Source organism: Dysidea avara, chromosome 1, assembly GCF_963678975.1.
Source record: "Dysidea avara chromosome 1, odDysAvar1.4, whole genome shotgun sequence".
NCBI lineage: Eukaryota > Metazoa > Porifera > Demospongiae > Dictyoceratida > Dysideidae > Dysidea > Dysidea avara.
In genome coordinates, this window is record NC_089272.1 from 62,087,210 (window position 1) to 62,101,003 (window position 13,794).

At 37.6% G+C, this 13,794-nt stretch overlaps 2 protein-coding genes across 3 annotated transcripts; one reads left to right on the top strand and one right to left on the bottom strand.

The window, feature by feature from the left end:
• Window positions 1–5,193: 5,193 nt before the first annotated feature.
• On the bottom strand, window positions 5,194–6,973 carry LOC136239880 (uncharacterized). 2 transcript variants are annotated; one of them, XM_066030627.1, is made up of 2 exons: window positions 6,900–6,973; window positions 5,194–6,110 (listed from the first exon to the last, which is right to left on the bottom strand). In XM_066030627.1, the coding sequence occupies exons 1-2, from the start codon at window positions 6,928–6,930 to the stop codon at window positions 5,437–5,439; spliced, it is 705 nt and encodes a 234-aa protein (XP_065886699.1). In that variant the 5' UTR covers window positions 6,931–6,973; the 3' UTR covers window positions 5,194–5,436. The 2 variants fall into 2 exon arrangements, with proteins under 2 accessions (XP_065886699.1, XP_065886706.1); XM_066030634.1 differs by lacking the exon at window positions 6,900–6,973 and adding an exon at window positions 6,658–6,796.
• LOC136239893 (uncharacterized) lies at window positions 6,948–13,782 on the top strand. The gene is made up of 3 exons (XM_066030641.1): window positions 6,948–7,588; window positions 9,854–9,962; window positions 13,381–13,782. The coding sequence occupies exons 1-3, from the start codon at window positions 7,181–7,183 to the stop codon at window positions 13,518–13,520; spliced, it is 657 nt and encodes a 218-aa protein (XP_065886713.1). The 5' UTR covers window positions 6,948–7,180; the 3' UTR covers window positions 13,521–13,782.
• Window positions 13,783–13,794: the final 12 nt, after the last annotated feature.

Sequence of the window (13,794 nt, forward strand, 5' to 3'; positions counted from 1 at the left end):
AGTGACCTCTAGTTATGCTATTTGTAAAAACAAAAAATGGTTGTGGTGTGACTCTGCTAAGATTATTCACCAGCTTGTAAACATCTATTATTGCACCTCTCTGTCTATGACAATACAATGAATATAAGTTAAGATGATGTAATCACGACTCGTAAGGTAAGTGTGCTATTTCTGGGGCTAGTTTGGTTGTTCTTTGTTGAATTTTTTCTAGTTTATCAATGTCTCTGGCCAGATACAGACTCCAAATTGACACACAGTACTCTAAATGTGGGCATGCACTGGGCAGATATAAGTTTTGTATTGTTACAAACTGAGATGCATTTAAGGACATGTAGTAACAGCTCAAGTGCTATCATTCCCAAAAATAACATCACTACCTACCAGATAACTGTTCTTCCCTGCTGCTGCTGTAGTCCCCACCATTATAACACACATTACAATACTGATGGCTAGCTACTATTCCTACTAAACTTTACTGTTCAAATTATCATACCTGCTATCAAATGTTATAGATATAGCTAATTTGTATCACTGTATGCATATTAAGTGATGATAATACAAATAATGAGTTATCAGTGAGAAACATGCGTCATATACAGCCCCCTGTACTACATGTCATATACAGCCCCCCTGTACATATATATCTACAAACAGGGGCAGAGAACAGTACTCGAAAGTGTGTGTGTGTGTGTGTGTGTGGGGGGGGGCTGTGGGGGGGCAAGTCATGCGGGGTGGCTGTAAGTTGCAAAGTGCTGAAAATCATTAATAATTGTACCTTGGTACCTTGGTGTGGCACTTGCATGCTAATATTAGGGGGTCTGTGGGCATGCACCCACAGGAAGATTTGAATGCTTTGAAATTGAATCTGACAGCATTTTCAGTGGTACATGTGTACTTGAATAGGATACTCCTCTAATATTATCGCAATCTGGTAAATGTTTTTGAAGCCTGTGGACGAAAACCTGCAAGACTGAATCATGCCCCAGGTTAGGGACCCGTCGATTTCGCCAGCAAAAGTTTTGGCATAATGGTTGGGTAAAAGCAAAGAGCAAAATGCTGGCATAATACGTGCAATTTTTGTGAAGTGGACATAAAAATTGTACAAAAGATCGAGATACTCTAATAGAACAGTCAGACACGCTAAAATATCGACAATGCATAGCTAATTGTTACAAGAACAACAAGTGACAATCGAGATACCCTAATAAAACAGTCGCACATGTTAAGCAATATTAGCTGGCTCCTTGCTTTACATGTTAGAAGTAATTTCTGATCGAGATACTCTAATAGAACAGTCACTTTAAGGCGAAACTGTAGCTTTGCACTTGGAAATATTCAATTAACAAAGATCAGTGCTAAGTAAAATTATAATTCTTGAGCAAAATATGGAGCATAATAGGTGAAAAATAAAAGAATTGCTGGAAAGAAAAATAGGTAGAAAAAAAAGCAAAATAGACTGGTCCCTACCCCAGGTATAGCTACCTACCCTGAATGAGAGCAACAGAACATTCGTATATGATTTGTGGTAGGTTGGGGAACACACTTTGGATTAGTAATTACATTCCACCTGGACAGGTTCATAGGAGTTGGAAGAGCATCACAACCAGCATGTAGCAAGAATGACAGTTGTTTCTCAGGGAGGCCAAACATCAATCTCTTCCACTAAGAACAAGCTTGCTCCAGGGTGATAATATCTAAAAATTTATTTTGAACAGTTAATGGCTCAAAACTTGAATCCCAATGCTCAATGTGAGTAGAATGTAAATGGTCACATGCATGGTTCTTAAAGGTTGCAGAGCAAATGTTGGTGAACATATTGCAATGTAGCAATTAAAGACTAATGTGCATAGCACCATCCACTTCATTTTATCCACCCAAGCGCTAACACCACACCATATCGAAATAGCTACTTCCCTCATCGATTGGAACTCATTATATCGACCTCATTAATTGAAATGACTGATAAGAAATTATTTCTAGACAACATTTGTAGCTAACTAATTATATGTTAATAGCTAACTGTACATATGTCCCCCCCCTCCTGTAATCCCCCTCGTAAATTTTTCCCCCCTGGGCATAATCAGTAAACACTTCCTGCCCAGTAATAATAACAAATAAATAAACTCAATACTGACTGCTATAGTGTTTAAAGTGATGTTGGCAGTGCAAAGCTATTTGTGTTTGTTCATGTACACCCACACTACACACATGCCTATTAATGGAACTTTTACCATATATGTATATGTAATTCATTGACCACAAAAGTTGTAATTGGTATATATTCAGTTCTTTGAATTCTTGTCAGTGTCATACTAACTGCATGACTTTTTGAAGGAGTTTTGTTACATTATCCTATGAATTTTATTATGGTCATGTATGTAGCTGTTAGGTACACATTTCTTGTTTCCTCTAAGCATGCAATCACCACAGTGCTAGCATATCAAGATGTTTGTATAACTTAGCCCCATGCAGCTGCACCAATTTGTTCACTATTATGAGCATTTTTTTATATTGCATGACATTTTGTGCTTGTGAGTGCTACACTTGTAACTATGAATGGCAAGAATGCTCTTTACAAAATGTGTTCTGGCCAATTTTGGAATTTGTGCTCATTTTTTATTTGCAGAAAGTTGCAGAAAGGACCCTCGATAGGCCAGACCTGAGCAGCCTTGCAGCCATTTGAATTATGCTTGAACACTTACAGGAGTCATTTCATTCATGAGTCTGCCAGGCAGTCAGAATGTTTTCTCCCTGCAGTTATATGTCATGTCTTTGTATCCATACGAATTCTAAAGAGTGATTAATTATCTCAAAGTATCCTGAGTGGAATGAAGTAGATGTTATTTTATTTATTAAGGCTTAATTTACAGCTCAAGTGCTGAAGGTAATAAGATGTTGCTGTTCAATACTAGGGTGAACTTCATCAATTATATTAATTTTAGATCATGTGATAACATGTGACCAACACATGTACATACGATATTGAGTACATAGACTATTATGTACATATGTCATAATTATGGTGTCATGCTGTCATCAAGGTATCAGGATAGCCAATCAGAGAGAGACTGCCATCCTGTGGGACAAGATGACAGGAAAATGGCTCTACAATAATGTGATCATTATGCATTTGGTCAGATACTAATTGCTCATTGATATGCTACTGATAAACAGGACTGCACATGAATGAATCTAGTTAAACAACACAGTGCCATGCATATATAGGATTTTACCTTTGGTGAGGTTTTAAAACCCTGAAGTGCCTTGCCAACTATATACAACCTATATATTCTTGCTAGTTTTAACAAAGTATATAGTAACAAGTAGATGTAAGACTCATAGGTACTGTAGTAGCACTGATGTACCAGTCAACTAGGTAGGCGTGACCATTTGTATGACAGCTGAAGGCCGGCTTTGCTTTTTGTCTTTGTGTATATCTGTTTGACTTACTGCATAAGTGCACATCATTGAGTCATTTCTACAACCTCACATGAAGGGTGCTCACATCACAGACATCACCAATGCTACAGTTGGGCAATGTTAACATAATTGCATTAAGAGTTCTGTGGAATATGTTACAGCAAAATGGATCTACATTGTAAAATACCTCATTTTCTCAAGGTATTTTTACCATAATTACATTATACTTAGAATTGTATTTGGCACAAACTGGAGAGTTTATTAGTATATTGGTCTGAAGTTTCACCAATCTATTAATGCATGTACGATATTAGAGAGGTCCCATAATGGCTGTGTTCACATTTCACTCCAATAAGCTTTAGCCTAGTAGTAGTCACCTTTGATGTAGTGCAGTACGTATGCATATTCTCTTCTAGGCATAGTGAACAGCATTACAGTTTTAAACTAAATATTAAAAAGTTCTGTAACTAATATATTGGCAAGTTGATTGGTTAGTTGAAAGCAAGAGTTCATAATGGAGTATACTATGAACTCTTGGTTGCCAGGTGGGTAACTATGTCATGGCCCCTCAGATTATACCAGCCCCAAAAACACAATTAAAAAGAACTTCGCAAATAGTGTGGCATTTTTCATAGGTAATGCAATGGATCTGGGGTAGTGATGTGTTAAACAAAGAATTCAAATTTGTTGGTGATCACATAATATTATACTGCTAAACAGTCACCCAGTGAGAACTTGGACTGATTTTCAGATGACTGTGCTGTTGTTGTACAGCAATGTATAAGCATCACATGACATTTACTCCAATTCTTTAAATAAAATATAGTCTTGTGCACACAATAGAACATGTAGAATCCAGTGATGTGCACAACTGTGCCCTGGGTGGATGTGTAACATCTACATGTGGTCCATCACTTGATCGATACACTATAATGTATCTTATCTGAGTGTACAGCGTTATGGTATACAGTTCATGTAGAGTATGTATATTTAACAATAATAACTTGCTATCTGTATTAACTGATTAGAAAACACTGGCAAATTCAAGTAGGGTTCCATGAAATCTAAATCTAGGAAGGGTCATACTCATTCTTGATTATACGTAATAATGGCATTTTTTTGCCTTTATTGCAAAATCTTATAAAACTGCCTGGCATCCCGGTATGCAACTTCGTATGTTAAAATAATTATAGGTGTTAAACTTTTGCAGCCAATGTGTACAAACCAGGGGCGGCTCCAGGTGAGGTTTCCGGAAACAGGTCACATTCAGATCGACATACTCTAATAGAGCAGTCAATCACTCTAATAAAGTAGTCAGTGCAGCAAGCTATTAAAGGATTTTATGTACTTTATCAGTGATATTAATATGTACTTAGTGGAGGGCAGTTATTCTCAGCAGGCAGTTACCTTTTTTTTGGTCTTCACCAAAAGTCTAGCTATGCTCTTGATCAGAAATCACTCACCAAAAATCCTGGAGCTGCCTATGCAAACTGTGTGTTCACTGACTGCTAGCTAACAAATATCTCACAAAATGGGCATATCTGTGGAGTCTAAACAATGGTCTATGTCATTTTTAAGGGAAATAAGTAAGTTAGTGTTTCGCTGAGAAGCATTACATACTATTCAGTTTGACCACAATGTACGATAATTTGATTTGTCAGGCATGTTAACAAGCCATGATATGTCGATATATCACAATATGCGATATATCAATACAGTTTGACTGTATCGATACGGCAATATTGTCTTAAAACGATACGATACATGATAATAATATTATATTGTTGTATCTCTAATACCTATGTACACACACATTTTAGAAGTCAATTGTGTAAGTTGGTAATGTACCTGTCTATCCATTTTAGGGTTGGGCATGCAACATAACATAACATATCAATACATGAATATACTTAGCCTTATTATATCAGGTCTTAATGATATTAAAAAAAAACTCAGCTATACTATGTTACATTTGAACTGCTGTTTGGGGTCATGCATGTATACATACAAAAATACCTAGTCAGGATAGAGATTACGACGTGCTTTAATACAATGTTCTGCAGACTCGGAATGATCCAGAGTTGACTCTAAATACTTCTCAAATCTTGGATACAAAAATATCTTTGCAAAAGCATACTTTGGCAGTGAGGAATACTTCACCACATCGATCTGCCGCAACCACTGCAGTGCTACTTTACTCTTTTCATGTGTCTTTGCCAACTTCTTATTTGCTGTATTCTCACTTATCTTGTACTCTTCTTGTACGCTTGCCATGACTGTCAAGCTTTCACTGTGGATATACTTTTGCCAGGTTTCTGTTAACTTCTGTGCATCTGCGAGTGTAGCAGAAAGTTGTTCAGTTTTCTCTGTAGCGTTGACAGATTCCCATCCAGTAGCTTCTTCCAATGTTTCAAGAAACTCATTGTCACTATCGCTGCTTGCTATCTGCTTGAGATTTTGGTACAGTTTGAATAGTTCTGACTCACTGCGTGTCACTTCAAGATTGAGTTTAGCAGACATCCAACAATGTGTTAGTGGGATATGTCTCCTCAACGTACTGTCTCCAATAACTGTTGTCTTATCTGTGTTAGCCCCATTGGAACTGATTACAAACAATAGGAAACTCAGTCCTCTTATAATATTGTCCAATTGCAGTAAATAAGTCATCTCTAATGATACAACTGTAGTGACTAAAGAACAACAAGTAATAGTTACTTTTATAAATACCATATAGCAGATTTTTTCTGAGGGGGATGCTTTCTGAAATTTTTGCAGATTGGCAGCTGTCCGCAAAAAAAAAAAAAAAAAAAAAAAATCCCTTTTGAAATATACAGCTCATTCAAAATAACATTCTTTAATGCATTAAAAGGTCCTGAAGAAGTGAAAAGTTTCTCTCTTGAAATTTTGAACAATGGTCATCCCACAAACTATTTCCCCTTAAAAATATCTCACCAAGCAAATCTATTGCAATATTCCAGTCATACACAGCCTGTCAATAGGGATTAAATGTCCACTAGTATAACTGCAGGTTTAAATGTCAGACCTCTCTCATTTCATCGCTTTTATTTCTATGATCCTTACTAAAATGTGAAACTTCTATTTCTTTTTATATGCGTAATGGTCTAGCATGGCAGTGGGCAAATTAATAAATAATTTGGTAGTTTTTGAACACTTTACACATTGCTGAACACAGTAGAAGCTGCAAGTGTTATTTTGATTGATGATCGAGTTTACAACCTTTGGACAATTAGACAAACTCCTTCTTCATAAGATGCTCGATAAAACTGACTAAGCTGTGCTGAAACCATAAACATGAACAAGGCTCAGCCACTCCCTCATAATTAGTAGCTTCTTTTAGTTTCAAGCACCCTGGGATTTTCCCTACTTCACACACTAAGTAAAACGAGCATGACATCTGTAGTTACTTAACAAATTAAAATAATCTTTGTTTATTACCACTATTACGCGAACATACTCACATCTCCGCAAGAAGAGATCAGAAGACACCATTCACGTGACACTATACCGTTGCACGTGACACTGATCATGCATGAATGCACTGTTAAAATCCCCTTTTGAGTTTTCCTGTTGACAACCGTCCACCATTGTTTCATGACTTAATCGCAAGTGGAACCTGTACACGGGTGTGTAGAAAAGTGAAATCAGTTTTTAGATATCTGTTGACGAAAGGAGCAAGTTTTGTTGAAGAAAATCGTTGGATGTAAACATCACTTCGACGTGTTAGAATGTGTACAGAGATATGAACGAAGACAATATCGAATGTGTCGCACTAGAAGAATGCGCTGTGTCCTTCACCAACAAATTGGACCCATCCGCGATATTTGCACACTTGATAGCACAACATCTCTTAACAGAGGACGATAAACAAGTGTTGATGAGCAATGCGAGAACACCAAGAGAAAAGGCGAACTACATTATGCACGTATTGCCCAGAAAGGCGGATGGGTGGTTTGATAAACTGTTACAATGTCTCCATGATTCAACGGATGGCACAGGCCATGGGGTCCTTTTGAAAGACTTGGAGGAAAAGCGTAAAGAATTAAGAGAGAGAAGAAACACAGGTACACCCAAGACTAGGAAGCACAAGATATCAGTTAGGGGAGGTGCTGAAGAAGAACAGAGACCATTATTAGCTCGACAAGAAGAGGTATGGCCACATATACGTACAAATGCATTCCACAGAAACACACACAAATCTCATAATCCTAAAGAAAAGCCTCTGGTAGCTATGTGAAACACAGCTATTGCTACCCAGTGAACCAGCGTTGGTGCACCTCAGGCACTTGAGTCTTGTGCATGTGAATTCTTCTGGGGCAGGGCTAGTAACACACAGGAGGACTGTCCAGGTCTCATGGAGTGGAATTATTGAACCTGAAGTTCCATATAGCGACTCCAAAACACATACACATACACACACTGTCCCAAAATATATACCCTAACAATCCTAGCCTGTGTAACCGGTTGTTACTTGTACGAATTTTGAATTCAGATTGGTGAGCAGATCATATATGGGTCTAGAGAGATGGATAACTTGCTGGTGTGTAGCAGCTTCTCATATATAAAATAGAAGTAGCTGATATTTACACATTAAATACCATTGATATAGGAAGATCAGGAGATTTATTTTGGTGTCCCTAAAATAATATATATCTCATGGAAATATAGTACCTCATGGATCCAATGGAAAATCTTTTGATGGTCTCAAGAAGTGTTTGCCTCCTATCACATCGGTAGGATTGTACGTTTCATTAGGCATTGGAATGTTTCTGTGTACCGTATTACTGCGGCTCCTAATACAGCTGTAAGTGCCCTGTCTTGTTCAGAATTAAATGCCGAGTCCCATAGTACAGTCATAAGATATATAAAGTACTTTGTGGTTTCATAAATGATAAACTTCCTTTTTTAAGTTTGAGTCTGAAATATACTGGGGAGAACATCAAGTACATTATACAACACTGAGGTACAACGTTAATACTTAGTAATACTTAGTAATACGTGAATGTTGTTCTTGTGTCGTTAGTTGCCAGCCTATGTAGTTTAGTGGCCAAGGTGAAAAGTTACTTAAATTCCTGGGCCATGGTTTGAGGCAATATGGTAGTAGGAGAATTAGCAAATTAGGTGATGAACTTGCTTAATCTTTTCATTCAGTATACACAAATAACTTCTTGCCATAATCCTATTGTACTAAAGTCACTACACCTTCCTCCAGCAAACTGCTCCTGTAGTATCAAGAGTCCATTATTCTTGATAGTATTAAAGGGAAAAAAGGGACCAGTCTTAACCAGGAGTAATGTTGGGTCATGTTTTTCTCTCAAACCAACAGCTATAGTTGGTTGGCTTAAAGGGGCGGACACTAAAGCAGGTTTCACTAGTCAGTCTACACTTTTCTATTCATTATCCAGTATCCATGGAGAAACCTGATTGAATTATTAAGTAGCAACTATATACGGAAATGTGTGCAATTGATCATGTTCTGCTCAGACTAATGGTATTTGATGGAATACATACTGTATACTGTCCACCCACTGGCTGACCTATCGAAAACAATGAGACAGTGAACAAGTACCAGGTACATTCAGGTTTCATGAGCCTTAAATGGCTATTTTCCTCTTGTGCTCAGATAAGGAAAACGCTATGCTTACAATCTGTATATGTTATTTGTTAGTGTGGTGTATAGCAAATCCTTCACCTTGTTACTGATAAGGCCAACTAAAAGTAGGTCCCAAACGTAGTACTTCATGACCTCATTAATAAGATCACCTCATTATAGTGACCCATATCAAGTAAGTCCCAAACAGGGAGTGGGGATATGACATGCGTGCATGAATACTAATAAACTACCAGGGCGCTGGCAAAAAAATATTTTATACAATTGCACTTCTGGTATGTGTTCATAATCATATATTAGGCATGAATGATTGTATATCATCATTAAAATATTGTTGTGACTCTTCGTGGGAAGTCTGTGACTGCCACGTCAACGTCTAGTTTCTCCTTAATGGAACTGTTTATAGTTGCACAATTCACATCATTGCTTAATCCCCAGTGATCCCTGCCATCAGAATAATGTACAGGACCTACTCATTGGGCTCACATGAAATGTTTTGTGATGTAGCGAATTCTTATACTAGTACATGTGACACATGTCGTGCCCTCCCTCAAGTCCCAAACATAGATAAGGTGTACTTCATGACCTCATCAATAAGACAAGATCGTTGTAGTGACCATGTCAAGTAGGTCCCAAATATACTTAAAGGTGTCCAAGAGTCAAGAGGTTTGACAGGTATATTTTAGCAACCATACAGTATCTATCTGCTACAGTATAAACATGATACTCATGATCTGTGTTATATGTACTGTATACATATAGCACATAAATTGTTTACCACAACTTTGTATTATGTCACTACAGACTTATTCGATATTCTTGGAATCATCTGGTAATCACTCTAACCACACAATACAAGTCAGGTCAAGTGATACAGTTGGATCTCTTATGGATAAAGTCAGAACTAAACTTAGTAAGTTTAAACGGACTATTATATATTTGTATATTTGTTTAGTGCACATATACTAAATGTTAACTATTTGTGTCTATGAAGGTACTGTGTGAGGTGGTTGCTAATATTTCATACATGTTTTTTGCCATAATGCATGTATATTGGTATACATGTGATTGTTTGCCTGACATTGATAGGAATGTTCTGAACAGTTTTTGTCACACTCACAAAGTATGGCTTCTCTAGCACCTGATTCTAAAACCAGGAAAGCATGTATTTTGTTTAGTTGGCTAAAAGAAAGATTTTGAGGGTTCTGGGACACTTATAGCATATGTGACCAAATTTTACAAAACCAATCCAAATCGCACATCAGGCAAAATCAAACTAACGGGGGGATAGCTACACTATCGTACCGCGTGCTACTAGTTTTGACGCTCAGTACTACTCAAACTACTCAAGCCTGGTTTTAACAGACGTCTTTTCTGGGTGGTATGGAGAGCTTGAATGGCAGTTTCAGGTCTTGTGAAGGATCTGGCTTGGCAAGAATCAGTGGATTACTGGTGGATGGCCTGATATTGTTTGCCAAACGACTTTTCTGTTCATATCAGCCACTAAGAAGCCAGCACAGCCCTGTAATCTCGTGTCTGGACTTCAATCATGGTCTGCCTCCAGTTTGAAGTCTATCTCTTGCCCACCCTGCCACTCTCCACCCTCCTCCCCTTTGTGAGTACTCGTGATATTATTTCGCTTGTCCAACTGCTCAGATTTTCTATCTTATTTGGCGGGAAACTCTACAAGCAGCTACAAGTACTGAAAGTGGTCTGAAAGGTAATAGATTGTAGCATCTTTTGTGTAAATTTCATATGCATGCCTGCTATCCTGGGCAAGTTGAATTCTTTAAAACTGTATATCTCGAAACTTCTAATGTACGATTTGGAACGTTTTTCCAAAATTCAGTCACACATATATCTATGTGTACCAATGCACACATTAGATATAACTTGTATATTACTGAGGTGTTGAGGTTGAAGAGATTATGAGCTGTGTGATAAGGAGCAACTAACTTCCTCAGCTGATCAGGTCATGCATGTACACTGTAGTAATAACAAATGGCAACAAGTAACTTGTATAGAGAACCATTACTACTGCTCATGTGTGTACATGTAAAATACAATTAATACAAGTGTTGTGAAAACAAAGGAAAGGTACCACTAGTTGTGAAGAACGTATGTGCCATACCACAGCAAAACAAAATCCCTAACTATTAGGGAATTGTTTAAGCTTATTATCTAATCACATCAGGGATTTTTTTTGTGGTTGGCTTCACTGCTATGTATGTTATCAGGAGCTTATAAGCGCCTTCGGTACTTATAAGCTCCTGATGTTACACATGTACTGTTATAAGAGTGAGGTAATTGAGGTTGTGAAGTACATCTTGATGCAAGTGTGAAGTTTCAGATGAGAAGTCCTAGAACATTTGCTGTTCAAAATTGTGTATATCATCAGATATGTATGTATATCTCATGAGCAGTTTTGCCACTTCACTTTAATAAGTGGGTGTAATGCATACGCCCATGAGCTTCAGAGGAGACACAACATGTTATCAAAAGAATTCATGTTAACTTCATAATCTGACTTTACGAGATCGACCTTGAATAAAATTTACAGTGTTGTTCTCTTTCACTGTCACCATTTGCTGTACAGTAAGTTGATGACATCTTCAATCGCCTTGTGTACTAATATTAAATTGCTGAGGTTCACCCAATAAATTACACCTAAGCTTTTCATTGGCACTAGGTAAACCAGGCGTGCGCCCACAGCTGGCCAAAGGCCGGCTGTGTGCGCACCTGGTTTACTGAAATTGCTTTCCGAAAAGTGTGTGTTTGTATGTATGTATGTCTGTTTGTTTGTTTGTATATTTGTTTGTCTTTCTGCACCCATGTGAGCAAAACTTTGTTCGCTAAAAACAGTCTTTATGTGATAAATAAAGGCCATATAGAGCCTGTATTAAACTTCTGGGCAGGTAAGCTTTGGTTTAAGACGGTTGATACGTGCTGGTTTGACATATGGGTGAAACGAGTTTATAAGGACGCAGTGAAGACCTTTCCCAATGGGCTCTATGGATGTCAAACAGCTGAAGAACAACACAGCTTGCCTCCTAGGCTACCGGGTATAACAAATTCCTTTGAGTTAAAAGGGGGCATGCCCGTACATACGCGAACGAAAATGAAGAGCAGCTTTGAGGCTTTGACTGGAGAATTTGCATAAGAAAATGTTGTAGACGAACTATAAAACAATTAAGAAAATACTTCTGTGCATCATTAGTGGGTTAAAGTATTTTGTTCGAGATACACCTCCTTAGCAGTGCTTAGCAACGTAATTACAGAATCACTAAGTATTTCATCAATTACAAAATACAAATTACTATAATTCAATTGTGTATGTAGCAACAAAACAAAATCCAATATAAATATTAGTTGTTAATTAATTCCAGTTAGGTTTGTTTGCTGCATGGCACCTGGTTTTTAGAAGTAGCACAACATCATCTTGTTTTTACCTAATTCTAAAGTAGCTTTTTAATTACTCTGTATAAATCCTGTGAGTGTGTCATACCTCCTCTGCACAAGCTACTGTACTTGTATGTACATTTTTCTTAATATTGTTCAGGTGACCTGCTTTTTATTGTGTGTGGAAAGGTAACTGGTCAACCCATTCCAGGTAGACTTGTAGCTAGCCCACCCTCAATGCTTACTATACACTTGTATGCAGCCATAAAAACGTTGTGAGGGTACTAGGGTAACAGAACAACAACTTGTGCTTTCATGGCCCGATGTCCACAAGCTATACCATGTTTGTGTGATGCTATTAATGTGTACATGGTGACTGTTGATAAAAAATAAGGGAGGATAACCAGCATTGTATGTGTTACCGAAACCACTATGTTAAGTTGCCAGGGTACTTGGTTTCATTGCCTAACACTGGTTGAAAGGTTACATTATTAGTGAATCTACATACTGACAAGTACCAACTTATTTTCCACACACACATACAAACACACACACACACAACACACACACACACAAACACACACACAAACACACACACACAACACACGCACACACAAACACACACACACACACACAAACACACATACAAACACACATAAACACACACACACAAACACACACACACAAACACACACACACACAAACACACACACAACACGCGTATGCAGCCCCATGGGTATGCCTATGGACATACAATTTGTCTTGTTTTGAGTTGTCAGTGTTGAAAATCACAGGTTGAATGATGACATATAACTAACCACCTTACAACCTGTCCAGTCATCATAAGTCATAAGCCAATAGACCAAATTTGCATGGTCTTAAAGAGAGTAGTGGAGACTACGCTTAACCATTTCTTATTTGTTTTGTTACAGACATATCTCACATGTATGGTATCAGACTGATATCAGGCTCACAAGAACTAAGGTTAACTAATTCACTACGTGATTCAAACATCACCAGTAACAGTCGGGTTGTCATGGTAGTGATCACACGTGGTGGAATGGTCAGCTAGCAACACTTCAGAACATCTAGATTTTTTCACTTGATGTAAATTTATTTTATTTTAACAACAGGGTCATTACAAATGGTGTAATACTGTGTGTGGCCATGGTATGATTTAGTTACTAGATATGGTTGTACGTAATGTATGTATGTATGTGTGTACAGCAATGATGTTGTTTCCCCTCATTCTCCTTTTAACATCACTTGTAATATGATTTGTATATTTTCTATGTAACTATTTATGTCATATTAATAAGATGTGGTTAATCAGATGCTGATGAGAA